This window comes from Pristis pectinata, chromosome 5 (assembly GCF_009764475.1).
Source record: "Pristis pectinata isolate sPriPec2 chromosome 5, sPriPec2.1.pri, whole genome shotgun sequence".
In the NCBI taxonomy this organism is placed as follows: domain Eukaryota; kingdom Metazoa; phylum Chordata; class Chondrichthyes; order Rhinopristiformes; family Pristidae; genus Pristis; species Pristis pectinata.
In genome coordinates this window covers 73,390,279-73,417,521 of record NC_067409.1, presented here as the reverse complement: position 1 = coordinate 73,417,521, position 27,243 = coordinate 73,390,279, and the positions used below count along the sequence as shown (strand labels likewise).

The 27,243-nt window shown below is 38.6% G+C and overlaps 1 protein-coding gene across 3 annotated transcripts in view; it reads right to left on the bottom strand.

Annotated features, from left to right (window-relative positions):
- Positions 1–27,243, bottom strand: part of topbp1 (DNA topoisomerase II binding protein 1) — a 65,020-nt gene that overhangs the window by 31,407 nt on the left and 6,370 nt on the right. For 2 of the 3 annotated variants that reach the window (XM_052015837.1, XM_052015838.1), the window contains exons 5-14: positions 24,488–24,669; positions 19,695–19,888; positions 16,837–17,019; positions 16,411–16,580; positions 16,022–16,185; positions 10,981–11,228; positions 7,846–8,147; positions 5,087–5,259; positions 3,017–3,228; positions 1,130–1,407 (exon numbers count right to left, since the gene is read on the bottom strand). In XM_052015837.1, the coding sequence (XP_051871797.1) occupies positions 1,130–1,407; positions 3,017–3,228; positions 5,087–5,259; positions 7,846–8,147; positions 10,981–11,228; positions 16,022–16,185; positions 16,411–16,580; positions 16,837–17,019; positions 19,695–19,888; positions 24,488–24,669 (2,106 nt within the window). Of the gene's footprint in view, positions 1–1,129; positions 1,408–3,016; positions 3,229–5,086; positions 5,260–7,845; positions 8,148–10,980; positions 11,229–16,021; positions 16,186–16,410; positions 16,581–16,836; positions 17,020–19,694; positions 19,889–24,487; positions 24,670–27,243 lie in introns of those variants that run through there. The other variant, XM_052015839.1, reaches the window with a different exon arrangement.

Below are 27,243 nucleotides of genomic sequence, written 5' to 3'. Positions count from 1 at the left end.
AGTTTTGAAATGTCAGGTCTGTTCAGAGTCTATCCCACTAAGCATGATTGTAGCACCACACAACACAATTAGAGGGCTTCCTCAGTGTGAAGGCAGGATTTTGCGATGGTCACTCCTACCAATGCATGAACAGATGCATCTGCCACAGGCAGATTGGTGAAGACAAGGTAAAGTAAATTTATCCCTTCTGTTGGTTCAACTCACTACTTGCCTGAGACCCAGTCTGGCAGCCATGCCTTTCAGAACTCAGCCAGCTTGGTCTGTGATGGCATCATCAAAGCTAGTCTTGGTTAGGGACACTGAAGTCCCTCATCTAGTGTATATTCTGTGCTCTTGTTACTTCAAGTACTTCTTCCAAGTATTATTCAATATTGAATAGCACTGATTCATCAGCTAAACTAGGATGGTAGATGATAATCAGGAGGAGTTTTCCTTGCCCATGGTTAACCTCATACTACAAGATTTCTTAGGGCCTGGGAGTCAATGTTGAAGACTGTCCCTTCTGTTGGGTCTACCCGACTGGTAGGACAGGATGTACCCAGGGATTTTAATGGATGATTCTGGCATATCGACCTTAAGGTGACAATTAAGGTAAGGTATGACCTTGAATCATGCAATTCTGAAGAGCAGGAACCATCAGTAGATATTTAGGAAACCAGGATGAATAGACAATGTGGTTCAGGCCAGCTCCCCAAGACCAAGGACTAATGTTTTGCATTTCATATTCCAGTTAAATTATTATATACATTCCTTACGTAAACTATACCAGATTTGCTAATAGAATACTGTAGATGCTGGGTTTATAATGCTGCAAGAGGAGGAGAGAGGATGATTCATCAGCTCACAGTATTGGAACTGTCAAAAGATCTAGAGGAGGATCTGTTGACTGTGAGAGCTGGTTGATGGTAAGCAAGGACAAGGGGCATCTTATCCTGGTCCCCTCCCATAGCTTTGTTTCAAAATGCTATTCTTGAATAACACCTTGTTATAATAAAGATTCCACACCTCCAACATTAACTCCAGTGTTCGTCCAACATGTGCAAATTACCTAAGCCAAGTGTATTTATTACAAAGCCATTAAATCTGTTGGCAACCTTTTCTATCTTGCATTAGAAGAGTGTGCAAGTACCTGAACATCAAAGGATGGCTTGAAGAGCTTGTCCTTACACAGGAATTTTGAAGGTGTATCAAGTCGCAAATTAGCTTCTTTCTGCCGACTGGGTTCTTCTACTTCTGCTTCTGTTTTGTCTGCTTTGTTTTGTTGAGATACAACCATCTGGAAGGCTTTACTCTGGAACCTATTTATATCCAGTGGAGTCACAGTGGTGCTTAGCTTGGATGAGGGAAGCTCAGGTGAACGTTCTGGTATTTTGCATAAATCTGTGGCAGCCTGATTCGCTTCTTCAACTTTATTCATGTAAAAATTTAATAAAAGGATTAAAATATTTGAACAAAATCATGCATAGTCACAGATTCCAACATTAAATAAAGTTGCAGAAATCAACAGAAAATTTTCACTAATACAAACAGGAACATGATCATTTAAATCCTTAGCTCCAAAGCAATGACTTTGCATTTATCTAAGGCCTTCAACTTAATCTGATAATAGCACTGATAATCACTGTACTTCAGCAGGTTTCTGCTGAACAAAATTTAACACCAAGTCACATAAGGAGATATTAGGGCACATGAAAACAACATGATCAAAGATGTAGGTTTCAAGAACCACCTTCAAGGACGGGAGTGCTTTAAGGAGGCAACAGTAATATTCAATACAAATTCATGACTTCTAAATACAGAAGCAAAATATTGTGCATGTTGGAAATCTGAAATAAAAGCAGAAAACTCCAAAAATACTCAACAAGCAACTAGAAACAGAATTACCAAGTTCAAAGTTGATTAGAAGTATTTTGGAAAAAAGAGAGCAGAAAGGTCCCAATATACTTTGAAAACAATAGTTCTATCCAAACCTTTTCTTTCTTGTAAAACAAAATGGCAACACAGTAAATGTATGGAACTGTATACATACAATGTGAAATTTCCTCTTAATGAGATCAGAAAGTGCTGGAAATCCTCAGCAGGGCAAGCAGTATTTGTGCAGAGAAACAGTTAATATTTCAGGTGATGACCTTTCATCTGTTCTGATCTATTATGTATTCCCAGTATTTTCTATTTTTGTTATAGCTTTCCAGTATTTTGCTTTGGAAACCTTCATTTAAAATGCCCATGGTTAGTCTACTCATGGAGTCTGAGATTCTGTTGTTGCAGAAGAAGGTAATGGTGACTTATGGAACTAAGTAGGAAGGCACCTCTATCAGGGAAATGTGGAAAGTCTGAGCAGAAGGACGTGCCAACAGCAGCACCAGGAACATTTAAAAATGTACTGAAGCTGCAACACAGTGGTCTGCATGCACATAAAACAGCAAAAGCAGTGTGCAACTGACATTATCACAACTGATATCAATCCAAAACTCTGTAGTCCTGCCACATCTAGTTGAGAATTATATTGGATACTTAAAAAAAACTATACAGGGTGGGGCAGCTCCAACAGCAAAGGTGGGCCTAATGTGAAGTGTGAAAGACAAATCAACAATGTTCAGCCATCTACAGGGCTTCCACCTGAGATCCCCATCATAACTGACACAGATCTTCAGCCAATTCGATTCACTTCATCTATGGATTGTACAAAGACTATAGCACTGAACAAGATTCTAGCCGTAGTAATACGGCCTACACTCCAGAAATAGTTGTAACGCTAGCCAAGCTAATCCAGTACAGTTATAGCATTGGTATGGTTCCAACATTATGGAAAATTGCCCAGGCATTCCTTGGGCCTATAAAGCAGAACAAGCTATTCACCATCCTATCAGCAGACAATGGAAGGTGTCATCAATGGGATTCAAATGACATAGGAGCAAGATCAATTTATGACAATGTAAAATACTTCTCATTATCTTCATCTTTAATATTTATAGCTTGAAAATGGGGTTTAAACAATCATTCACATAACACTTACCAGGGTTATTAAAATTTTCTACTAAGAATTTATTTTCATCAGCCTTCTTTCCTGATCGAGCTGATTCAAACAGCCAAGCAGAAGATACAGCTGGTAAACCCCACTTTTTTGCAGCTTCATACTTAGAGCCTTGTGGTTCTTGCAAGACCAAATGGGTGCTGGCAAGCATGTCTTTCTTCACATTAGCTTTTCGAACAAAAAATTCCTGCACTCTAAGCAAAGCAAGAAATTTCAATACATTCTGTTATGTGCACATGTCTTCTGATTAAGGCTGTATTTCATTTAAAATCTATTATTTTAATTCCCTACCCATATTGGACCAAGATTTTGGGGAATGGTAACAGTTTCTTCTAATGCAACTAACAAGGCAAAGCAGCAATTAAGTTTTCCCTTGTGTGAAAAAGTCAATAATTATTCCAGAAAGCACAGCTAATACCAGAAGTAATGTCAGATACTAAAAGGTGATCATTGGACTGCACGCACTCCTTTGTACACAACTACAGTTTTGTTCAAGTTCTATATAATTATTACTTATCTGCTTTTGATTTACATTTACCCCATGTTGTCTTACTCTAGCCTATACCTTTAATTTAATTGGAGGAAAATAATATCAGTGAGACAATCCCATAATTTTATAAATCACTGGTGTGACTCAATATTGTAGATCCAGTTGCTGCAATACAGGCAGCAATCGAAAGCATAAAGAACATAACCCAAATGATTGAAAGGATCGAGGGACTGAATTACAAGGTCTAACTTAGGAACATTCTCACTAAGAACAATGCCAAGAGGCAGTATAATTATATTTTCTATGATTCTAAAAGGGCCTGGTTAGTGTAGACCCTGCCAAGTGCTTCACTTTGTCTAAAACAGAACTCAAGATCACAATCTTTGCATGAATGCAAGTTCAAAACTGATCAACAATAACATTTTAGTGAGCAAGATGAAATCTGTGGAACTATCTCTGTACAGACATGATAAAAGGAATGACTGATTCACTCAAATGCAAATTTGATGATTACCTTCAGGAAATTATACTTTTGGCTGGGGCAGGAAGAACTTGAGCTGTGACTGTCCGGCTGCCAATCTCAGGTTCTTTGTTCTACAAACCACCCTTTTTTTTATTTCAGATATCGCACACTCTGTTACCATGAGTGAAATTTTCAACTTAGTGCTAAATCAACACAGCAGCCAGAACCCTCTAAAATTACCCAGAGAACTAATGTAATTGTCCAATTTAGGAAATACAGAAAGAGAGTGTAGTTAGATTGACGTGTTAAAAGCTGGGCAGGCACATGGAAGAAAACTGGGCTGGTCAGTAGGATCTTCTATCCAGCTCTCTCTCACTGCCACATAAGTGGGTCTTGTCAGACTGGGAAGAAGTGTGTGGGTTAGATGTAACCCACCGGCTGCATTTTGTAAAAGAAAGGGATTGTACAAATGCAAAGGAATGGGAGAAATCCAAGAGAATGAGGAAGAAATAATGACCAGCAAAAGGATATAATGCAAGTAGTAACAGCTGCATAAAACAAATTCAAAAAAAGGGGCTTGAGATATCAAAAGGCAACACCAAAAGATGTTACAACATTAAGAGAAAGAGGGTATCTAATAATGTTTGTCACTTAATGACAAAGGGTATACGATAATTACAAATCAGGAAATTACAGATATTAAATAAATAGATTAGTCTTCAGAATAAAAAGATGCAGATAAAGCACCCAAGATGCAAGGAAAACAAGTAGAAATCAAGGAAAGGAACAAAAGAAATAAGGTAAAATAGAAAATAGTAAGATGACTGGCTAACAGGAAACAGAGCAGGTACAAACAGGCCTTCTTCCAGTTGGCAAGATGTAACATGTGGTATAGAACAGTTATACCATTTGCCCATACGTATCCAGAAATTCTCAAGCAGGCAACCAAGGTGATTTCTTTTCTCCCATTAGAGAACTCTAACTTTTACCATATGCATATTAAATCACAGGGAATCCATGATAAACATGTCCAGAAGGATGGCTTTAAACAACGTGTACAGTAGATAGTCTGCAGATTTCCGTTTTCATGTGCAGTTACCTTGCTCCAAGTAATTCTGCTATGTTAAATAGTGCATCACGTTCTACTCCAGTAAACTGGCTAATAGAAAGTACGCAGTTATTCAGTGGATTGCTTCCTTCCACATAGGATATAGGGGTAAATAAGGCATTGGACTGTGAAGGAAGAACATGCTGCTGATCCATGCACATTGCCTGCAACAGGAGGAAGATCAACAGTGAAACACATTCCTTTAATATCCTTTAAAATCAGTAATAATGACAAATTGCAGTAAAGCATACCTACCATCAAAAAACTAATAGCCATGCATAATATAATAGATATTTATGAGTTGGCAAGCAACTTGTAATGATTACTGGAGACAGTACACGGAACTTAACTCCTTCATGAACTAAAATCACAAGAATTGAATTGAAATCAATATAAAATAATGTTTAAAAAGAGAAGTCAACTGTCAATTATTGCATTTATAAAAGTAGCACCTACAGTCTTCAAAATTTAATCAAACGTATATTTTAATTCAATGCTATCCAAAGAACCTTTTCATTCAATTATAAATGTTTGTTATAATCAGCCAGAGTAGACAAGGTAAAAACATTGGGATTATTCAAAAAGCTGCTGGTGGGAAATTAAAGATGAGCTTTGACTGCCTGGCTGACCTATTCTTACCCTAATTTCCCAAAGATTGCCATTGGAGATGAATGGATTTTTAATTTTTTTTCCATGTAATGTTAGCTTTGCCAACAAAGTGTGGCTGTTCAAGAGCAGGAACACCATCTTAGGGTGTTCTAGCCACTTTAGGGTTGAAAACTGCTGATGAGCAGCACCTAGGTCTCTGGCTATGCTCCCGTTCTGCCCCACCCCTCATTCCTCAATTACAATAACAACTTACACACTACTTTGGAATAGCAAAACATTCCATGACTCTTAATGGTAAAACTTTCAACACTTGACAAGCCCACAAAGATGTGTTGGGCAGGTAGCCAAAAGTCTGCCTAAAGAATAGGTTTTAGAGTGTATCCTAAAGGAAGGAAGTGAAATAAAAAGTCAGAGGTTTATTAAGGGAATTCCAGAGTTTATGACGCAAGTAGCTGAAGGAATGGTAGGAAGTTGGGGAATAATCAGGAGGCCAGAACTGAAGGAGTACACTTATCTCAGCAGGTTAACAGGTTGAGATTACAAAACTAGGGGAAGAAAAAGCAATGGAAGCAACTGAAATCACAGATGAAGCAGTTTAAAAATGAGACAATGCTCAACCAGAAGTCAATGTAGGTCAGCAAACACAGGGGCTCTAGATGAATAGGATTTGGTGCAAATAAGAAAATGGGCAGCAGTGTTCTGCATGACCTCAGGATTATGAAAGGGAGAAAGAGAGCAATTTGCCTAGTGAGCAGTGCAATTGTCAAATACAGGGGTAGCAAATGTGTAGTTAAGTGTTTCAATAGCAGGCAAACTGAAGAAGGTGAAGGAAATGGAGAAAGGCAGATTTAGTGAAGGATGGTTATGTAGTCTGGACTTCAGAACCAAAATGGAAAAAAATTTTTGGGCACAGTTTGATTCAGTTTAAGTCAGGAGGAGCATGGATGAAACAATTTATGATGGGGATCAAAGGTAATGACTTTGGACTTCCCAATATTTAGTTGAAATGACAGATAGAGACAAAGGGAGGGTTAACTGAAGCCAGATGTCATCACCACACACAGAAACTGATGCTCTGTTTTCAGATGAAGCTGCCAAGAAGTAGGCGATAGACAAGAAAAGTATGGTCAATGGTTCCTTGGGGGAAACTAGAAGTAACAGTGCAGATGAGGGATTAGGTATTGCAGTAATTCTTTGGCTGGATGGACAAAACTGAAATAAGGCAAGTGTTTTCCCATAAAGCTAGGTGCCAGTGAAAGGGTGATGAAGTACAAAGTGGACGATCTTTAAAGAATGATGAGACATAGACTAGTTTTGTCACAATCACACAGGATGTCAAAAATGAAATTGTAAAGAGTAGTTTACTCTTGTGACAGAGCCAATAACCTGATGATTGGTACAGTGATCTTTGAAGGATCCCAAATTGGCTGTGCAATACAAATGGAATCCAATGGACACCAAAATAGGCCAGATACCATATATGGCTCAGCCAATTTTACCACTGAATGGTTAAGCAGACATAGGAGAATAATGGAAGTACATGTAATTAGACATTGCTTTATTTCATGCGTATTACTAGTTAGTCACTGGCAAAGGGACGATCTGATATTGATCAATACTGAAAACATTTTCTGTACATTCGTGTATCAACCAACTCAAGGCTGTAAGTAAATTAATAAAGCATTTGCATCACCGAGCTAACACATAACAATTTTACAGTCAAATGAATACCTTTCCATAAAGCATTCATTTTAAACGTAAAACTTTCAAAGGTCAGCATGAACCAAAGTTGGGTCTTGCAAAACTGATGGTTCAACCAAGTCACTCATTTACTTTTAACATGTCTTGATTTTTTCTAGGACAACTAAATTAAGGCAAAACTCAATAGAAAGTCTTTGTCTTTTTGGTAATAATATCCAATAGTTTGATTATACTCAGTTCAAAATACAATTTTGTTCATTATTTCCAAATTGAGGAGGTCAGGAGGATTTTTAAAAAATCTGCCCCAAACAATGCTTTTCATGTGTCATACCACAAGATGAGAAATCAACTTAGCAGCAAGTGTCATATAATTGAAAAAGCAGTTACTTGTATTACCTACATTTGATACAGCGAAGTGTCATTAATAACAATTTTCTTACCAGCCAGGTATTTGTAACCACTTCGCCCACAGTTGCATCCACATAAGTTCCCAGTAAAGGCACAACTGCATAGTCTGCAACAGCCCGGCTGTGGGGTTGTAGAACCTTCCCGCCACTTCTCTCAATGACTTCAGACATATAGGTTTCATCTTCTTTAGTAAAGCCAAATATTAGAAATCGCTTTTTCCAAAATAGTCCTTCCTCTGCACATTTGGTTTGGTTTGCAGAAGTGTTTGCTAACTCATTATTTTCCAGCATGGTTGCATGGAGACTGTCAGTTTTTTTCCCATTGTCGGGACCTTCTACAGTATATGACAAGAAAAACATCTGATTAACAATTAATTGAAGCAGAAGGAAAAATGAGAACATATTACATTTTAACAATCAAACAAGACAACAATTCAAAGTGCAGACTGAACTAACTTGGAACACAAGAAAACAGGAGCAGGAATAGGCCCACCAGCCCAAGTCTGCCCCTGTGACCAAGGCTGATCTATCTCAGGCCTCAACTCCTCTGTGTCAAATCCCCATAGCCCTCAATTCCCCGATCTTTCAAAAATGTAAATACCTCCATGTTAAATACTTCTGTGCATGAGACCTGGCTTTTTTGCATCAATGATTGGATAACCATGCATTCTAAAACTTTGTGAACTGCCACCTTTCAAAGCACGCATAGCACCCAACATACAATGAGTGAATTGACAAAAGTGGTTTTGTATCCCACATCGATACCTCCACTAGATCAAGATGACCTTGCCTAGATTAGATTCGATTGAATATTGGCCAAGGTTATTTTGATAAGTGATCTAAAAGAAACAGGAATGACAAATACCATGAATGGTACATTAGCCCATTTGGCAATGTATAGAAATGATTTATTTTACGCTAGAGAGACTTCCAGGGATTAAGAAAGTTAATGTGGTATGCAATGTATAATCCGTTATGTTGAGAAACCAAAATGCACATTGGGGACTACTTTGCAGAACATCTCTGTTCAGTCCACAACAGTGACCCTGAGCTTCCAGTCACCTGTCACCTTAATTTTCCATCCCACTCTGACTTCGTTTTTGGCCTCTTATATGGTTTCAACAAACACAAGCTCAAGAAACAACATCTCATTTTCTGCCTAGGCACCTAACAGACCTTGGGACTCAACAATTAATTGCCTGTCAGATCTCAAAAATTTCAGATGCCTTTACTGTTGCATCAACCCGTAACATGAATTTAGTTTTACTCCCTCCGCTGCCTGACCTGCTGGTATTTCAAGCATTCTCTTTGATTTCATTTTCCCAGCAACCACTGAGTATCTCATAGTTCCAGCACTACTTTTTCTCCTTTGCTCTCGGTCTTTACTTACACCTTGTCAGACAGATCAGTTGCCACTAACAAGCTTTAACCACCTTCTCTCAACCAGTGTCATTATCTGTCAGTATAATCTATCAGTAATGGGCTGCAACTTGTTGGGTCATGCTAGCAGTTTTGTTTTTAACTACTGCATTTAGCCCCAAGTGACATCAGTGAGTTTAGGACTGCAAATGCTGATGTTCTGAAGTCACTGGCTGCACTGACATTAGACTCCACTCCACGTGGAATTCAGCAGCAAAGCATGAACTTGTTGAATTTCTCGGCACTCAAGGTGTGTAATCTTCCTGATCTTTTGCCAGGTGAGAGCTTAAGCCAGAACATCAAACCCATTCATTTGAATGGAAAGAAAAGGCTATGAAGAAGACAAGATACTTTAGAGTGTTTAATTAGTTGTTTGCTTTAATGTTTTTAATTACTTAAGACAGTTTTAAGTGTTTCGAGTGATTTAATTTTAAAAAATGATTGCTTTTATAATTGATTTTTAATAGCTTTTGAATGCTTCCCGAATCCTGGGGAACGGCTTTGCCAGAATCAAAAAATAGGCCCAACCACATTACAGCATCATGCTGCACATGACCCTGCCGCTGTGCAGGCATTCATCATTTTGGATTTGGACTTTACTATCTAGCAGGGTGACGTCAGGGGATTCAGCAAAGGACAGACTTTATTTTTGTTCATTTTTCAGATTGTAGGCATTGCTGACAAGGCAATCATTTATTGCTCATATCTAATTACTCATGAGAATTTGGCTTTGAACCAAGCTCTTGAGGTGCTGCAGTCCAGGATTTAGACCCAGGAAGGAACATCAGTATATTTCTAAGTCAGGATGTCAGGCGATGTGGAAGGAAGCCAGTGTATCTGCTGCCCTCGTCCACCCTGGTGAGAGGGTTTGGGAGATGCTGCTGGAGTAGCCTAGGCAAGTGCACTGTATATTGGTGATAGGAATAAACATTTAGGGTGGTGGGTGGGATTCCAGTCAAGTGGCTGATTTGCCCCAGTTAGTGAAGAGCTTCTTTAGGATTGTTGGAACTCAAGTAGCCCAATTTAGTTTTTTTTTGAGGACAGCCCTGAGGAGGTTGGCAGGTAACGTCCATAGCTGTCGTTTATACGAACTTTTAGAAAGAATCTGAAGAAGGCCTACACAGCAGATTATGAGATACTTTAAAATAATTGAAGGTAATCCTGTTACATGGGCTGGTAATTATTTGGAAAGTATAAGGCAGAGCATGGATAAATGGAATGTGTGCTAATTGGCAGGGTGAGGTATGTGGCTGTTCCCCAGAGATCTATACTAAGACCTTGGCTTTTCAATATACATATCAATAACTTGAATAAAGGAACAGAGAATTACATACCCACATTGGTACCCAGTTATGATATGTAATAGGCTATATCAAGGGAGCAACATGGTAACAGGGACAGATTAAGCAAATGAGAAAGCTAGCAGTTGGGTATTCAATGTGAGGAAGGATATGGTCATCTACTTTAAATCCAAGATAAAATAATTTAATATTTCTAAACAGCATAACACTTAGAACTACAGAGAAGCTAAATAACTTTAAGAAATGTGTATAGAAATACAGGAGCACTAATAGACTTGCTCATAACTGGTGACACGAAAAATCTTTAATTTCCACCCAAAATCAGGTTGAAGCATAGAGATGAAAAGGTAGTCTACTGACCCAACAATGCCCAGGCCTCTGAGGGAAGAAACTGCAGCATAAGTCACCACAATATTTGAAATTAAAAATTAAAAGATTAGTCTCTAACCTACAGTTTTGTTGTTCTCCAGGTACTGTAATAGGAGATCATCATCTGCTTGTTGCTGTCTGTTGGGACTGACTGTGGCTGCTTTCAGTGTGTTACTGCCGTTCAGAGTCAAATGGGTTTGGTTACCGCTGACATGTCCTGGTATTGGAACATCAGGCTGATAATTTGGATGGAAATACTGCTCAGCAGGAAGTAGATGTTTCTTGGAAAAGCAATCCACTAACCACTTTGCTGTAACCACATGTGGCCTGACACAAATATTAGTTCAATAAATATCATTCCATTCAAAAGTTGCAAAGGACATTAATAAACATTCAAATTTCTAAAAGATGATTCTTCTTGACTAATACTTTCATACACCAAGAATATGCAAGCTTCCAGAAAAGGTATCTACAAGGCCAGTGGTCTCGCCCAATAATGAGTAATGATTCCACAAACACCATCAGCTTTCTATTCTATAATCTAATTCGGCATTGGTGGTGGCACAAGAGTTAATTTACTGGACCACCAATTCAATGACCTGGACTAACAACCCAGAGACTTGAGTTCAACTCCCATCAAGACAATTGTGGGATTTAAGTTCAATTAATAACCTGGATTTTATTTTTAAACAAGTCATTAGTGACAATGACCACAAAAGTGTCAGGGTTGTCATAAAAACCCATTTAGTTCACTAATGTATTTTGGGGAAGTAAATCTTATCCAGCCTGGTCTACATGTGACTCTAGAAACATGAATATGGCAGACTCTTAATTGCCCTTTGAAATGGCCCAGCAAGATACTCATTTCAAGAGCAATTAGAGATGGACAACAAATGCTAGCCTTGTCTGTAATGCCCAGATCCTGAAAAATGAATTTTAAAAAATTAGCAAGCCTGGGTGAGGACCTTTAAATATTTGGGATCCATTATCACCTTAGACAACATATCAAGTGTTGAAATGAAGAAAGCAAAGGGGACAAAAAAACACAACCAAACTGACAGCAATATGGAACAACAAAGCCATCAGCATTGCCAAATCAGATTATGCAAAGCTTTTGTTGCATCTCTTGTCAAACTCAGCCACAAAGCATTGAAAGGCAAAGCTGAGGAGCACTTGCAAGAACCTGAAATAAAATTTCAATAAGCAGCAATAGACTCTCAAAATAAGAAGCAAAGGGAAAAGAGATAAATATAAAAGTAAAAATGACCTGGTTAGAAAACATCTAGCAGTGGACACTACTCAAGCTGCTCCAGGAATCTTTGGCCATGCAACCTGGAAGCTCTTAATCTAAGTCATCCAGAACACCACCCTGATAATCAAATAAGTCATGGAAACAGTGTGGTAGTGGTGCTAATGGATGGCCAGAATTCCTGTACCTCTCTGTACTGCTCTGTTGCTTTGTACTTTGCATATCTTCCTTGGTCTATGGCTAACCTCTTTGCCCACCCAACACATCATGCCTCAGAGCTGTACAATTTCCAGGTTTCAGATCTCCTTCCACTTTAACTTGCCGCACCCACCACACTGCACCATTGGGTAAATCCACCTGGGGCAGCTTAAGAAAGTAGAACAAGGCATAGGCAGAAATACACAGGACAGGATTTGTCAATATCAAAAAACTGCAGATGTTGGAAATCTGAAACAAAAACATAAGATGCTGGAAACACTCAGCAGGTCAGACAATGTCAATGGAAAGAGAAACAGAATTGCATTGCAGGTCAAAGACCCTTTGTCAAAACTGGTACAGAAACAAACCCAATTAGTTTTAAGATATAGAGAGGGTGGGAAAAGGATGAATGGGACAAAGGGAATCTCTCTGATGGAGTGAGGGCAGGGTTGCTGTGTAGATAAACTGCACAAGAAGTCATTTGGTTGATATATTAGGGAGGATGAGAGTGGACGAGAGAAGGAGGGAGAGAGAAAGAACGAGAGAGGAAACAAATGAAAGAGAGGGGAGGAGAGAGAGAAAACAAATGAGAGAGAGAAAACAAACAAGAGAGAAAGAAAATGAATGAGAGAGAGAGAGAGAGAGAGAGAGAGAAAGGAAATGAACAAGAGAGAACATGAATAAAGGAACATTTACATTGGGAAATGGGGCAAGTTAGAAAGAGAGAAGAAAAACAAAAGAATGCAAAAGTTGCAAAAATCCAGGGCTGCAGAAAACATCCAGCAGGTCAGCCTGTGCTTATGGAGAGAGAAAAACTGAGCTAATATTACAGATGGATAACCTAATGCAGAACTGGCCAATCCTGATACAAACAGAGAAAGCAATTTATCTGAAGTTGTGGAATTTGTGGAAGGCTGCAACATGTCCACACAGAAGATGAGGTGCTGTTCCTCAAGGTGTTCAATTGGGCCTTGTTTTAGCAGTGCAGGAATCCACAGAGAAATAAGTCAGAGTGGGATAGAGAATTAAAGTCTCAAGAGACTGCAGATGCTGGAATCTCGAGCAACACACAAAAAGTTGGAGGAACTCAGCGGGTCAGGCAGCATCTGTGGAGGGAAATATACAGCATCTTCAGTCCAGATGAAGGGTCTCAATCCGAAACATCAACAATTTCCCTCCATTGGTGCTGCCTGACCCGCTGAGTTCCTCCAGCTTTTTATGTAGAGAATTGAAGAGATGGGCAATGAGAAGCATAGGGATGCCCCTGCACTCTGAACATATGTGCTGCACAAAGCAACACCCAATCTGTCTTTTGATATACGAATAAAAACAAAGCAAAACAAGGGAAAAAAAATAAAACAGGAAAACGAAGAATGATACAGTAAAACTTCAATAATCCAGCACCCTGGGAACTTTGGTGCTGCTGGACTAACAGTTTTTCTGGACTATTGGATGTTACTCCTATTAATACCCAAGCACATTTGGTTTTACATGCTACACAATATTTGATAATTTTTCCTATGAGCCCAGTGAATTTAAAGCAAGGAGGAAATACACTTTAAAGTGAGTGAGAAATACACAAACACTCTAGACCCCAGCTCTGGCTGCGAACCCACCCACGTTTCTGACCCCAACCTTGGCTCTGGCCACACACTCATCCCACATTCCTGACCATGGCCCCACTCCAGACCCATAGCTCTGGCCACACACTCCGCTTACACTCTGTACCCCCCCAGCTCACATTAACGGACTAATGAGCGAGTCAGATGCTGGACCATTAGGATTTGCGAACAATCAGATGCAGGATTATTGGAATTTTACTGTATATACTAAAGAAAAAGGAATGAATGAATAAGACCAATTCCCAGCAACAGATCCTAAACAAGATGGGTAACTGAAGTGACAGTGGCTGTCATCCACTTCTACAGAATAAATGCTAATAGAAAGATTTTGGTTTCTGGATTAATATCAAAAGGCCTGGGTTGAAAATTTTGATGGATGAATAGTTGGCTAATTTACCAAAGAAAAATAAATAAGAAGGCACATGCACTTTGAATGCTTTACAGAGTATCAGAAGTCCCTCGGTGCTTCACAGTTAGTCAGATTTAAACCCCATCACAGCAACCTGAAAACCTTAAAAGATTAAAGAGCTAAAATCAGTAATAGCAACCACAAAAGTACCTGAATGCCATTAAAAAAAATCCATCTAGTTTACCAAAGGTCTTCAGTGATGCTAGTCTGCCATCATCTGGTTTGAAATATGTGCAACTCCAGATCCAAAACAGTGGTCAACTTTTAACTGCCTTCTAAAATGGCAGAGGAATTGGCAATAAATACCAGCAAAAGCAAAAGTCACCCAGAAACAGTGAACAAATAAATCTTTTTAAAAAATTGATTGGTTCTCTGTGAGCAATGACAGGAGATCTGCTAAGTGGCCAAATAAGTTTTCAAAGAATTTTGTCATTGGAAATACAAGACAAATTCAGATTTTCAGCATCATTTTATAATAGAATCACATTTGGTGCTGATGAAAGGAAACCTACATGAAATATTAAATTTGTTTCCCTCTCTACAGATGCTCTTGGTCTGCCCAGTATTTCCAGCATTAGCTTTTTAGATTAAAACAGAAAATATTTGGTTTTATCCCAATTGGGGATATAATGGGAAGTGAGTTATGTTGCTTCTGAATGAAGCAATGGTCAGACCCCAATTATACTGTATTTATTTTTGAGCACAAACTTTTTAAGAAATATTTTTCCTCTTTAGAATATGCACAACATAGATCCACCAGAATGATTTAAGGAATGAAATGGTTAACAGATTTCTAGTATTCTCCAGAAGGTTGAGGGCATCTTAAGTGACAGGATAAAAGGTTCAATAGGATAGATGCAGAGAATCTATTTTCTCTGCCGGCAGAATCCAGTACAAAGTCATCCGTGCAGAAAATCAATTACTGCTTCACAAATATTCTCCAAAAGTTTTGAATCCTGCAATTAATAGATTTTGTTAGCTAGGGGTTAACCAAGGTAAATCAATCAAAAACACATAATAATCAAGGGTGGTAATGGTTTAATCAAATAGCAGATCATTCTCGAGGCACTCCTATTGCTAAAGAGCAAAAAAAAATCAGATACTATAAACTGGAAATAAAAACAAAAACTGGACACCTTTAATGGTCAGGCAACATTGGTGGAAAGAGTCAACTTTTCCAGTCAATGGCCTTTCAATCAGAACTGATCTGTTGTTATGGCCCAACAGCTTTAGATTTACTACACATCACAAGTAAATCACTGAAGCACTGTCGGCCATCTGATAATATGTAAAGTACATGTTCCTTCTTGTTTTTGCTTTGGTAAACTAACCACTATTCATCCATCAAAAATTTTAACCCGGGACCTACCAAAACCATCAAAACCAAAACATACCATATCTTCCATGTTTTACCTGTATTTATCAACTGTACTCTAACCTTGAGCAATACTATAAGAAAAATTTCCTAACAATATTTCAGCAGATCAATACAAGTAAGTTACATGTCTAAACCAACAAACATCTGGAAACTGGGTTTTTGTTATGCAAAGAGCAGATATGATGTACAACTATACACAAACATGATAATTATATGCATTTCACTTCATGTTATCTTTCTGTACCAAACATGCAATGACTATACCTGTGTGATATTTTGTTTAAACACTGTTTCAGCTCCTTATCTTCTTCTCCCACAATTATGTGAGTAACACCTTCAGAGGTTTGATTAAAGCGAACACCACCTCCAAAGTTAATCATCCGCCTTAATTTATCCAACTTTTTACCACCAAATCCAGATAAATAGATCTGACAAGATACATATACATCCATATGTCAGATTTTATATGTAAAAAGCTACTCGTTTACAATAATTATTCATCAGAAAAATATTTTGGAATTAAGAGGTTAATAAATAATAAAAATGTCCTTAAAATGTTTATATGTATTCAAACATGAACATATCCTTGTAGTTTCAGTCCATACAATTATCCAGTGATACAATTCCTGAGAAGCAACTTTAAGCATTCTTACTTTGCATCCATCCAACAAATCCTCAGGAACTTCAGAAAGACTAAGATCCAGTGCTTCAAGCTGGTCATCAGGCACTTCAAGCCTAGCAGTCATGGCAGAGGAGAATGCAGATTCATTGATGCAACTCATGCTAATATTGGAAATATGGCTCACATCTGATAGAGGTTGAGCTAAGAATAGGCAAAATACCAAATGTAAAGAGACAACTAGTCAATGAAATGAATGAAACTCAGTTTGTAGGTGAGAATAAACTTACAGGCATTGTGTCTAGTGCTTCTGTGAAAATCTAGTTAACTAAGACAACCTCCATTTTATATTGGGTTATTACATTAGTTGAGTATCTTTTAAACAAAAACAATGCAGAAATACCAAATTCTGAGGCGCCAGCAAAAAAGACAAGGAAGAACACAAGTATGTCCTACTTACGGTTCAATGCATCTCTAATATTTGTAGGAGTTGAAGTGCTTGGAGCTAAATCTTTAGATTTTCTTTCTGATTCAACTTTATAATTGCCTTCATCTTGGCAAGCACCCAGCTTAATAGAATCAAAGAACCATTGGATAGACACGCAATATACATTCCACTTTTGTGCACATTCATACTTCTGACCTGAGCAGACAGCAGAAAGCATAAGCAAATCAATGACTTATATTAGGTTAAAATAATTATTTTACCCGTTGTGAATGTTGATTAAGTGAACATTCAAGGACAATGAGAGCTGTATCTAGTAATCTGAAATAGAGTGAGCTAACTGGAGAATTGCTTTTGGAAAAGTGAATATTCCACAGAGTGCATTATGTGATGGAAGTTTAGTCTGTGAAACAAATGCTACTGCTTGAGCGGGCTGGGAGGTGGGTGGAGGAGAAGGGATCCGGTTCCCCTCTTTAAAGTGAAAGTAAATCTGGAGAAAGATTTCTGTCAAAATATAGGTAAGGTTGTAGAAATTATGAAGAATTCACTGGGATGAAATCATACATTCAAAAGTAATACTGTTCAATAACTTTTATTTGATGAAAGCAGGCATTTCTACATTACCCAAACACTATAAAAGCAGAGAAGAACCCTACTCATTAAGGAAATTGTTGCTGAAGCATATAGGAACCTGAAGGGAGTAGACTTGCCCAATCCTGCAAACTAGAGTGCAGATTATCTTTGTATAATTAGAATATAAAACTATCAATGATCAATCAGATTTATAAGTAAACTCATAGTTGTCTATTTTTTGCTTGGCTTTTAAGTTTTAAAAGCATTTTGAAAATTTAACTTATTTGCACTATTAAATAGCCAAAATAGTCTTTAAGAAATTGCAATGAAGTTCAAAGAAATCTAGGGAATGTAGTAGATGTGACGGTCAGTGCGTCCAAATTCAGATCAGTAATCAATCAAGCCATAAACATGGCAGAGGCCATCACGCTCAAGTCTTATAACTCTTTCAGACTACCCCTTCTAATTCTGATGATGGAGAAGAGGAAGAAATGCAAGCCCTGGAACCAGTTCAAAGAGGTAAGAGTCTGATCTCTACTGTCAGAGAAACTCAACTTTGAGAAAAGAGTGGAGGAACTTTAAATTTCAGTCTGTGAAGAAGGATCAGGAGTGTCTGTGAAAAATACAAGATAACACAAGGTTGTAAATAGTTAAAGGAAGTAAATCCAGAAGACCAAACCTCAATAGGTCAAGGACAAAACAATTTAAACTAATGAATGTCAGATTGAGTACTATCAACTTGAATTAGATTGTCATCAACTTGAAACACTAACACTATTTCTTTCCATGGACACTGCCCAACTATTTCCAATCTTTTCATCTTATATTATAATCAACTATTTGACATGAACTTCCAGGTAGAGTACCAGAGACAAAAACAATGAATGATTTAACAACTGGATTCCAATATTGTCAATTATTGCAAGGCAATATTTTCTTATACATTAACCGCTCGTCACACATAGCTAAATAGGAATCCACACGTGGGTTGCTGCATTTGTTTAGAAAGTAAAAGACAGTAACCTCTGCAGCCACATGATGCAAGAAATTAGTGAGTGCAAGAAAACAGGTTAGAAAAAGATAGATTAGTCAAGGGGGCAATTGTGAGAATCTCAAAGAAGGAATTGATAGAAACAGTATTATAGCAAATAAGAGTGAACTGGTTTATAATCAATAAAACTTGTAAAGACGTTAAGAGTTCATGGTTTGTAAGGAGGCCAGTTCCCACTTACACGTTCCCATACACACTGGTTTACAACCCACTTGTGTTGACCAGCTGTCTTAACTACGTCAGCAGCCTTGGAAGGCTGAATGTAGATCCTCTGCAGAAATTATTGGTAGAAAGTGGACATTGACCAGAAAAAGGCCTTGGTATACTGCAGCAGAAATTAAAAAAAACTTGGGGTTGAAACCATCATTTAACTAGTTGGCCTTGAAAATTAATCAGATACCTAAACAAGAAGTTAAGTCCCCAGACTAAGAGAAGCCCATCCTGCTAGTCGCCTTCAAACAACTGGAGAGGCAAATTGAAGGGCTTATACATATCCTTCCTGCTCCTAAAACCAATGATCAGAACTGGCAACATATTGCAGTCCAGGAAAAGATTAAAGAGAGGATTTTGGGGTGGATCCTTATCTTGACTATCTTGAGACAACCAAACAAAAACCACAACCTGTCAGCCACCTTGTTCCAACTGTTACAGGTTATATCTGTCTTTTACAATTATACTGTAGTAATTATGGTAAATGTTATTTCTTTATAAACCAGGAAACCCTGCTATTCCCAACCATTTGGGTAATCTGTGACCTTTGAAACACATTCCCCTGCATTGTGCAAACGCAGACAAAGTACATTCCACTAAAATAATGTGCCCAAAACACCGATGCCATTATTACATAGACAGCTACAGAAATTTCTATTGAACAACAATGCTGTAAATATTTCTAGATAATTAAGTGAAGATGGCTTTCCTCATTTTGTTGTCTATTGACCCATACAACATGCTATTTACCAATCCAGCTGTGGTCATTGCTCATTTACAAATACAATACTCTTTTTATGCTCAAAGCAGCAGAATGAAAATTGGCGCATTATTAACCATTCCTACATTTATTTCTAAAAGCTTACAACACCCATATCTTGGGCTTAATGAAGATAAAAAATGGTAGTTTTATTTAGCAAGAAATAGAGCTAAAACACAAACAAAAACTGCAATATTAATATTTTGAAGCACTATTGTAGTGTAGTGGTTTCACTATATCAAATTTGCCAGGTACAAAAATCACACACGGTGCTTTTACCTTTAGCTTCTTGTACAATAAGATGTGTGCATTCATTCATCTTCAGCTGTCCAGTGTACAGACCTCCATTCTCCAGGGTAAGTCGCTGCACTTCCTGCCTGTCCAAGCTGCTGAGTCCCGTCACACAGATGGTGCAGCCAAGGAATGGAGGACAGAGGTGCTCTTCCATGTTCACGTCTGCAAGGTTTATCATTCTGTTTGAAAGAAAGCAAGAATCAAATCTGTACAAGTAATGATACAGTAAGAGTTGTATTGTGAGCTACGTCTCTAGATACCAATAAATGAAATACAACTTCAAAAACACTATAAAATGCTTTTATTTACAGTGCGCCAGGCGACAGGCGCTCACAGTTCAGGGAAGGCTGTTGTGGTCGACTCCACCACAGCTGTTCTCCCCTGTTCTGGTTGGCCATCAGACAGAAGGTGAGATGTTACCTGAAATCTTCCACCAAGCGAGCTGGATCTCTCTCCTGCTTCAGAGAAGTGATTGAGGGATTCTGGCCTAGGGAGCACAGGCTACTGGGCTGAGGTTTGTGCCTGCATCTTCCTCACAGATCCTTCCACTGGGGGGGTGGGGGGAGAGGCAGTCGAGCGACCCTGCTCTTTGTGTAGCGGGACCAAAGGGGTTAAGTTATGAGGATGGGTTCTGGACTAGGCTTTTACTCAATGGAGTATAGAAAATTGTTTGAAACTAAAATGCTGTGGATACTTGAAATCTGAAATTAAAAATAGAAAATGCTGGCAGTGCTCAGATAATTGTGGTGCATGGTCATTGGCCTGAAATGTTGCCTCTGATTCTCTGTTTGCCTGACTTTTGAGTATTTCCTCCATTCTGTGTATAAAATCATGAGGGGCATAGACAGGGTGAATGCACTCAGTGTTTTTTCCCCAGGGCTGGGGAATCAAGAACTAGAGGGCATAGGTTTAAGGTAAGAGGGGAGAGATTTAAAAGGGACCCAAGGGTTAACTTCTTCCTGCAGACAATGGTGCGTATATGGAATGAGCTGCCAGAGGAAGTGATTGAGGCAGGAACCTCAATAATAACGTTTAAAATACATTTTGGGCAGGTATATGGATAGGAAAGGTTTAGAGGGATATGGGCCAAACACTGGCAAATGGGACTGGCTTAGATGGGCATCTTGGTTGGCATGGACAATTTGGGCTGAAGGGCCTGTTTCTGTGCTGTATTACTCTATGACATTCTCAGGAGATCCCAAAGTTCTTTGCATCTAATGAATTCTTATTAAGTGTAGTTACTGTTAATAGGTAAATGCAGCAACCAGTTTGTACCCATTACATAATATATCAATTCACTCATGAAGACACACAAATGAAACCTTTTTTAAAGTAGCTATAAAGTTTTATAGCACAACCCATATTTAACGTTACTTTCACATCCACCAATTAATAGCATACTTGAAATCACTATTTTTTTCCCAGCACTGGAACCATAACATCAGGACCAGCTCTCTGAAGGAGCCCTCCAGAATCCCATTCCTTCTCTATAACCTGCCCCCTGTTGTTTCCACAAGGACATCCCAAGTCCTAATTTCCCTCCACATTTAAGAAATGGTTCTACTAACTTCCGTGTTCTTTTTGACAAACAGTAACTTTGAATGGCCTGAATTTGTCCGCATGTTCTATCATTAAAATGTGAAACCAGTAGGAACTCAAGGGTTTCTATGCATACTAATTTAACTCAGATATCACTGTGCCATTCATGATTCAGTCTCCCTTCAGAGGCTACATGCTCTTGTAGTCTTCACCAGACACAAAAGAAATCAGCTGAATTGACAAAAGCATCAGATAGTTATTACTCAACTCACTGTAAAATAACCTGAAAATGTAATGCCTGAAAGACGAGTGTTTTTAAAAAAAAGGCATATTAAGCCAATATCATCTGGCATTAAAGAACACTGACTTCATGTCTATGGATTGTAATCCTCTCATACGATTTAAAAATAACAGACTTTAAAGTATTTTTAATTATAGCATTTCACCTTCCCTTTAGTCTTAGGGAATCTGTGAAATGTTGAAAATAGAATGGTGCCTTTTCCTTCCTGGCTTTCTGTCTGTAATGCTTTATTGTAAGAGGTAGCTAAGGCCACTTGGAGACATCAGAACTACAGATGGTAGTGATTCTCTTTAAACTGACACCTGACAGTAGCTCACATCCAAAAACAGGAACATCACCACCTGCTTTAATTCAGTGGAAATGAACCGCCTGCTGCTGGGAACAGCTTCCCTCTACATACTCCATCTAAACCAATCATCATCTTGTACAGCTGTATCAAATCACCCTTCAACATTTTTGCTCCAGAGAGAAAAATCCCAGCTGCTCCAGTTTAACCTTATGGATGAAATTCCTTGTCTCTGGAATCATTCTACTAAATCTTTCCTGCACTTTCTAAGACTTTCACATTGTCTGTGGTTTACTAAGGTTTCCTAGGCTCCAGAATGATCCAAGTAGATTAGAAAACAGGAAGTATAAATGGAAAGGAGGGAAAGAAAAAAAACATGGGACTACTGGTCAGTTAGCTTGACATTAGCTGTCAGCAAAATGTTGCAGTCCATTTAAGGCAGCAGTAATAGGGCATGTAAAGCATAACATGATTATGTAGAATCAACATGATTTCATGAAAGGAAAATAGTGTTAACAACTTCCTAAAAAAAGTTTTGATGCGTCCAGCGGAAAGGAAATCCAAAGTAGTATATTTGGATTTTCAAAAGGGCATTTGAAAAGCTGCTACATTAGAGGTCATTACTCAGAGATTTGGAATGGGGGTAATAGCATGGACTGAAGATTGGCAACACATAGAAAAAAAAATGGCTAAGAATGAACAGGTCATTTCCACATCAGCAACTGTAACTAGTAGGGTTGTGCAAGAACCACTGCTTGGGTTTTAGCTATATCCAACTGAATAAAGGACTCACTTGCAATATAACCAAGTTTGGAATGATACAAAGCAAAACGAAAAATTAAGCTCTGAATAGAACATAATGAGATTGTAAAAGAAGATGGACAGGTTAAGCAAATTAGGCAAGTATATGATAAAATAACAGAAAACCATTTTTTTTTTCACCAAACTATGCCCAGGGATATTCGACTGTGCTTGTACATGAATGAGATGCATGACAAAAATAACTAGGGAACCAAACAGCCCAAAGGCCTTCATTTCAGTGGCACGGAAGATTAAGGACATTTTTCAGCAACTATAAAGGGTTTTGGTGAGACCAGACTGGATACATTTCAGCTTGAGTTTTCCTGAGACTATCTCAGGAAGAATGTGTTTGCATTAGAGACAATGCCACAGAGGTCTAATAAATCGATTTGTGGGATGAGAAGAATCTCCCAAGAAGAACAATTGAGTAATCCAGGTCTATATTCACTGGAATTTGTAAGAATGGTACGTGCTCTCAATGAAACAAGTTTCTGAAGGAGCTTCATAGGATAAATGATGAGATTGTTTTACTTGGTAGAAGAGATTAGAAGTAAGGAACATAGGTTCAGGGTAAGAAGTCAAACAGTTTGGGCCAAAGTCAGGAGGAATTTCCTCACAAGAATACAAGAAAGTAGGGTCAGAAGTAGGCCACCTAGCTTCCCAATCATGCCCTGACATTCAATGGGCTCATGGCCAATCTGCCCCAGGCCTCAATTCTTCTCTGTGCTAGTTCCATATAGTCCTCAAGTCCCTGATCTCTCAAATTTATCTGCTTCCTCTTTAAACAGGTCTAGTTACCTGGCCTTCACAAACCTCTGAGAAGAAATTCTTACATACCTCAGTTTTAAATGATCACACCTCTACCTTGTAACAATGTCCCCTTTTTGGAGACTCTCTATTTTGTGGAAACCTCTCAACATCTACCCTGTTATGTCCCCTCAGGATTTATATGTTTCAATAAAATTATGTCCCATTCTTCTAAGCTCCAAGGAATACAGACCCAACTTATTTACTCAGAAGATTACAAACCTTTGGAGTTTTCCACACAACAGGGATATGGGAACCGATTACATTCAAGAGTGATATTAGTAGACTTTTGAAATTCAGGAATATTGAAGAATATGGGGATCAAGCAATAAAATGTTGAGGAAGATCAGCCATGATCTTGTCAGGCAGTGGAGCTTGAAGTACCATGCAGATTACTCCAGTAGCTATTTGTATGTTCTTAAAAAGATAGCAAAAGTAATTTCTCCTGCCACCCACTCCCCTGATGCCCTTGTCAGTGCCATACAGCCAGCAGAACCAGGTCAATGAACCATGCCAAGGTTCCAAGGCACTGTCTGTTGCAACAGCAAGGGATTTTGCCCAATATCCAAGTGGATATTATCAATATTTCTGGAAAAAAAAACCTCATGTGGTCAAGATCATCTCATCAGTGATTGCAGGGGTTTGCTGTGCACAAACTGGTAGCTGTGACTACACTTCAAAAAAAAATACTTTATTGGCTGTAAAGAGCTTTGGGGCTTTCTAAAATGATGTGAAAGATCCTATACAAGTGTTTACTCTCTTTATACTTTGCAGGCCTGGGTCCAAAGTTGTCTTCATTATAACTATAATTGTGCTTCAAAAGTTTTAATGAAAGGTCTTTCTATGGATATTGTCTAACCTGCTGAGTATTTCCAGCATTTCTTTTTATTTCAAAAGTACCTCATTGGGCTGTGAAGCACTTGGGGCTTTCTGACATTGGGTCTTTTCCTTTAATAAAAAGCAACAAATACACATCAGAATGTTACCACTGTATTTTAAAAAGTCTTAAAAGGAAGCATTGCCTGTGCAGCTATGAGCACTTACCTCTGTTGTGCTTTCTCCCAGCATGCTTTGACCCAGGATGGAAGCAAAATGGGTTTTTTCAGATTGGCAGCCACCAAGTACTTCTTGCTTCCAACCTCTCCAGCTATCAGATGAGTCACTGAAATGTTAAAGTCACGGAGGATCCTTCCACCCATCAGCTGGACTTGTTGATGTACTTCATCCTTAGGAAATAACATAGAACTTATTCAGAAATTCTGCAGATGCTGGAATCTGGAGCAACATGCACAAAATGCTGAAGGAACTCAGCAAATCAGTCTTCAGGAGATAATTACTTAAAATCTTGACTTAACATGTTTACTTAATGTTACTGGCCCATTGAACTTTATTGCAAGCTACCAGATGTGTTCAGACTGTTAATGTTACCAATGCTGATCGGCTGCATTTAATAATTAATTTATATTTAATGTCAGCATAGAGTCAGAGTCATACAGCATGAAAACAGGCTTTTCAGCTCAACTTGTTCATGCTGACTGTGTTGCCCAGCGAGCTAAACCCATTTGCCTGCGTTTGGCCCATAGCCCTCCACGCCTCTCCTATCCACGTACTTATTCAGATGGCTTTTAAATGTTGCTAATGTGCCCTCCTCAACCACTATTTCTGGCAGCTCATTCCAAATACGCACCACCCTTTGCATAAAGAAGCGGCCCCTTGTTGTCTCTTTCAAATCTCTGATCTTAAACCTATGCACTCTTGTTTTCAGCACCCCTCCCTGGGAAAAAGACTGTGGTTTCACCCTGATCTCATGATCTTCTATACCTCTATCAGGTTACCTCTCAATCTCCTACATTCCAGGGAATAAAGTCCTAGTCTACACTGTCTCTCCTTGTAATTCGGGCCCTCAAGTCCAGGCAACATCCTAGTAAATCTTTTCTGCACTCTTTCTAGTTTAATAACATCTTTCCTATAACAAGGTGGCCAAAACTGTACACAATACTCCAAGTGAGGCCTCACCAACTTCTTCGCAACTCCTATACTCAATGCCCTGACTGATGAAGGCCAGTGTGCCAAATGCCTTCTTCACCACCTTATCTACCTTTGACTTTTCGCTTTCAGTGAACTGTGCACTTGCAGTCCAAGGTCCCTCTGTCCCATAACACTCCACAGGGCCCTGGCAGTGAATAAATATATGAATTGATAGTCTAAATTAAAACAAAAATGTTTAAAAATCAATTACATTTTACTAAATGGCTGATTTTTCCTTTGTCATTAAGCTAATAAATTCTAGCATCACAAAGAAACAGCTCAGAACATTCTAAACAATGAACTAAAAACAAATTAACTTTCAACAAAACTATTAGCAAGACTTTACTTTCCAGAATTAAAAAATGAAATTGAAATGGAATTTCTCTCCTAGTTTGAAATTTTATATGCCCTCTTAGCTTTTGATCTAAAGTGAAACAAATTCCTCCCAATCCTATTACCATCAAACCTGATCCAATGGAGAGCTCATCCCAGGGGTAGAACAAACACACCAAAAAAACAGCCATCCAGATGAAGCTACAAACCAGGACAGGAGCATCATGCGATAGACAGATCCAAATGATTGTACAACTAATGGTTCACATCAAAACTCTATTACTGGCAAAACCAGTTGCATATGGAGGTAGTCAATTTAATAACTAACAAGAGCAACCTTTAAGAATATTACAGACTTCGACAAGGGAGGAACACAGCAGACAAGTCCAAAAGACATAACTAAAATTTTTGCAATCAGAACTGCAACGTGGATGATCCATCTGAAGACCTCACGTAATAAAATCAGAGTTTAGTTGATGTGAATCACTCCATGTGATATCCAGAAACACGTGAACACATTCAATATAATAAAGGCTACAAGATCAGTCTGACCAGTGCTGTAGACATGACCAAAATTGGTACACCGCTATTCCACTACAGCTGGAACACTGGCATTTTTGCATGTTGTTGGTTAGATGTGTTTCCACCAATTATTCTCACATGATTACTGTAATAGAATAGAGTCACTGACAGTGCTCTCAAGATGACCTTACCTATACGTATCTTAAGTTCCACCTGAGCTACTAGTTCTTGGTCTAAACAAGTACAAAGTAGCTGAATTTTGGGAACACTGTGGCACAGCTGGTAGAGCTACCAGCCCAGATAGCCGTCAAGATGAAAATGATTATCCTGACAGAAAGGCAGCATTTAACTCAAAGAGCCTAGACAAAATGGAGGTAATGAGAATCAGAGAAAAACTATTCAATGGCTAGAGTCATAATAAACCAAACAATATAAATCATTTCAGCCACAGGATATTGCCATAGACATTCCTTGGGGCAATGTGCTGAACCTAACCACCTTCAACTAGTTTATCAATGGCCTTGCCCTCTGCCATAACATCAGAAATGGGATGTTTGTTGATGATTGCGGTGTCCTGTTCCATCCGCAAGTTCTCAGATAATGAATGGGTCTGTGCCCACCTATTGAAAGACCTGGACATTATTAAGCCTGGGCTGCTAAGTGGCAAGTAACATTTACAACAGACAGTGTCAGATAATGACCATCTCTACAAAGCATTTAATAGCATTATCATGATTGAATCCTCCACTAACAACATCCTCGGGTGTCAAGGTTAATCAGAAATTTTATTGATCCAGCCACATCTGAAGCAAGTTACTTCCCAAGTCTCCAAAGCCTTTCCACCATCTTCAAGACAAGTCAAATGTGAGATAAAGTAGTTGGCTAGAAGACTGTAGTTCCAACAAACAGCTCAGTAG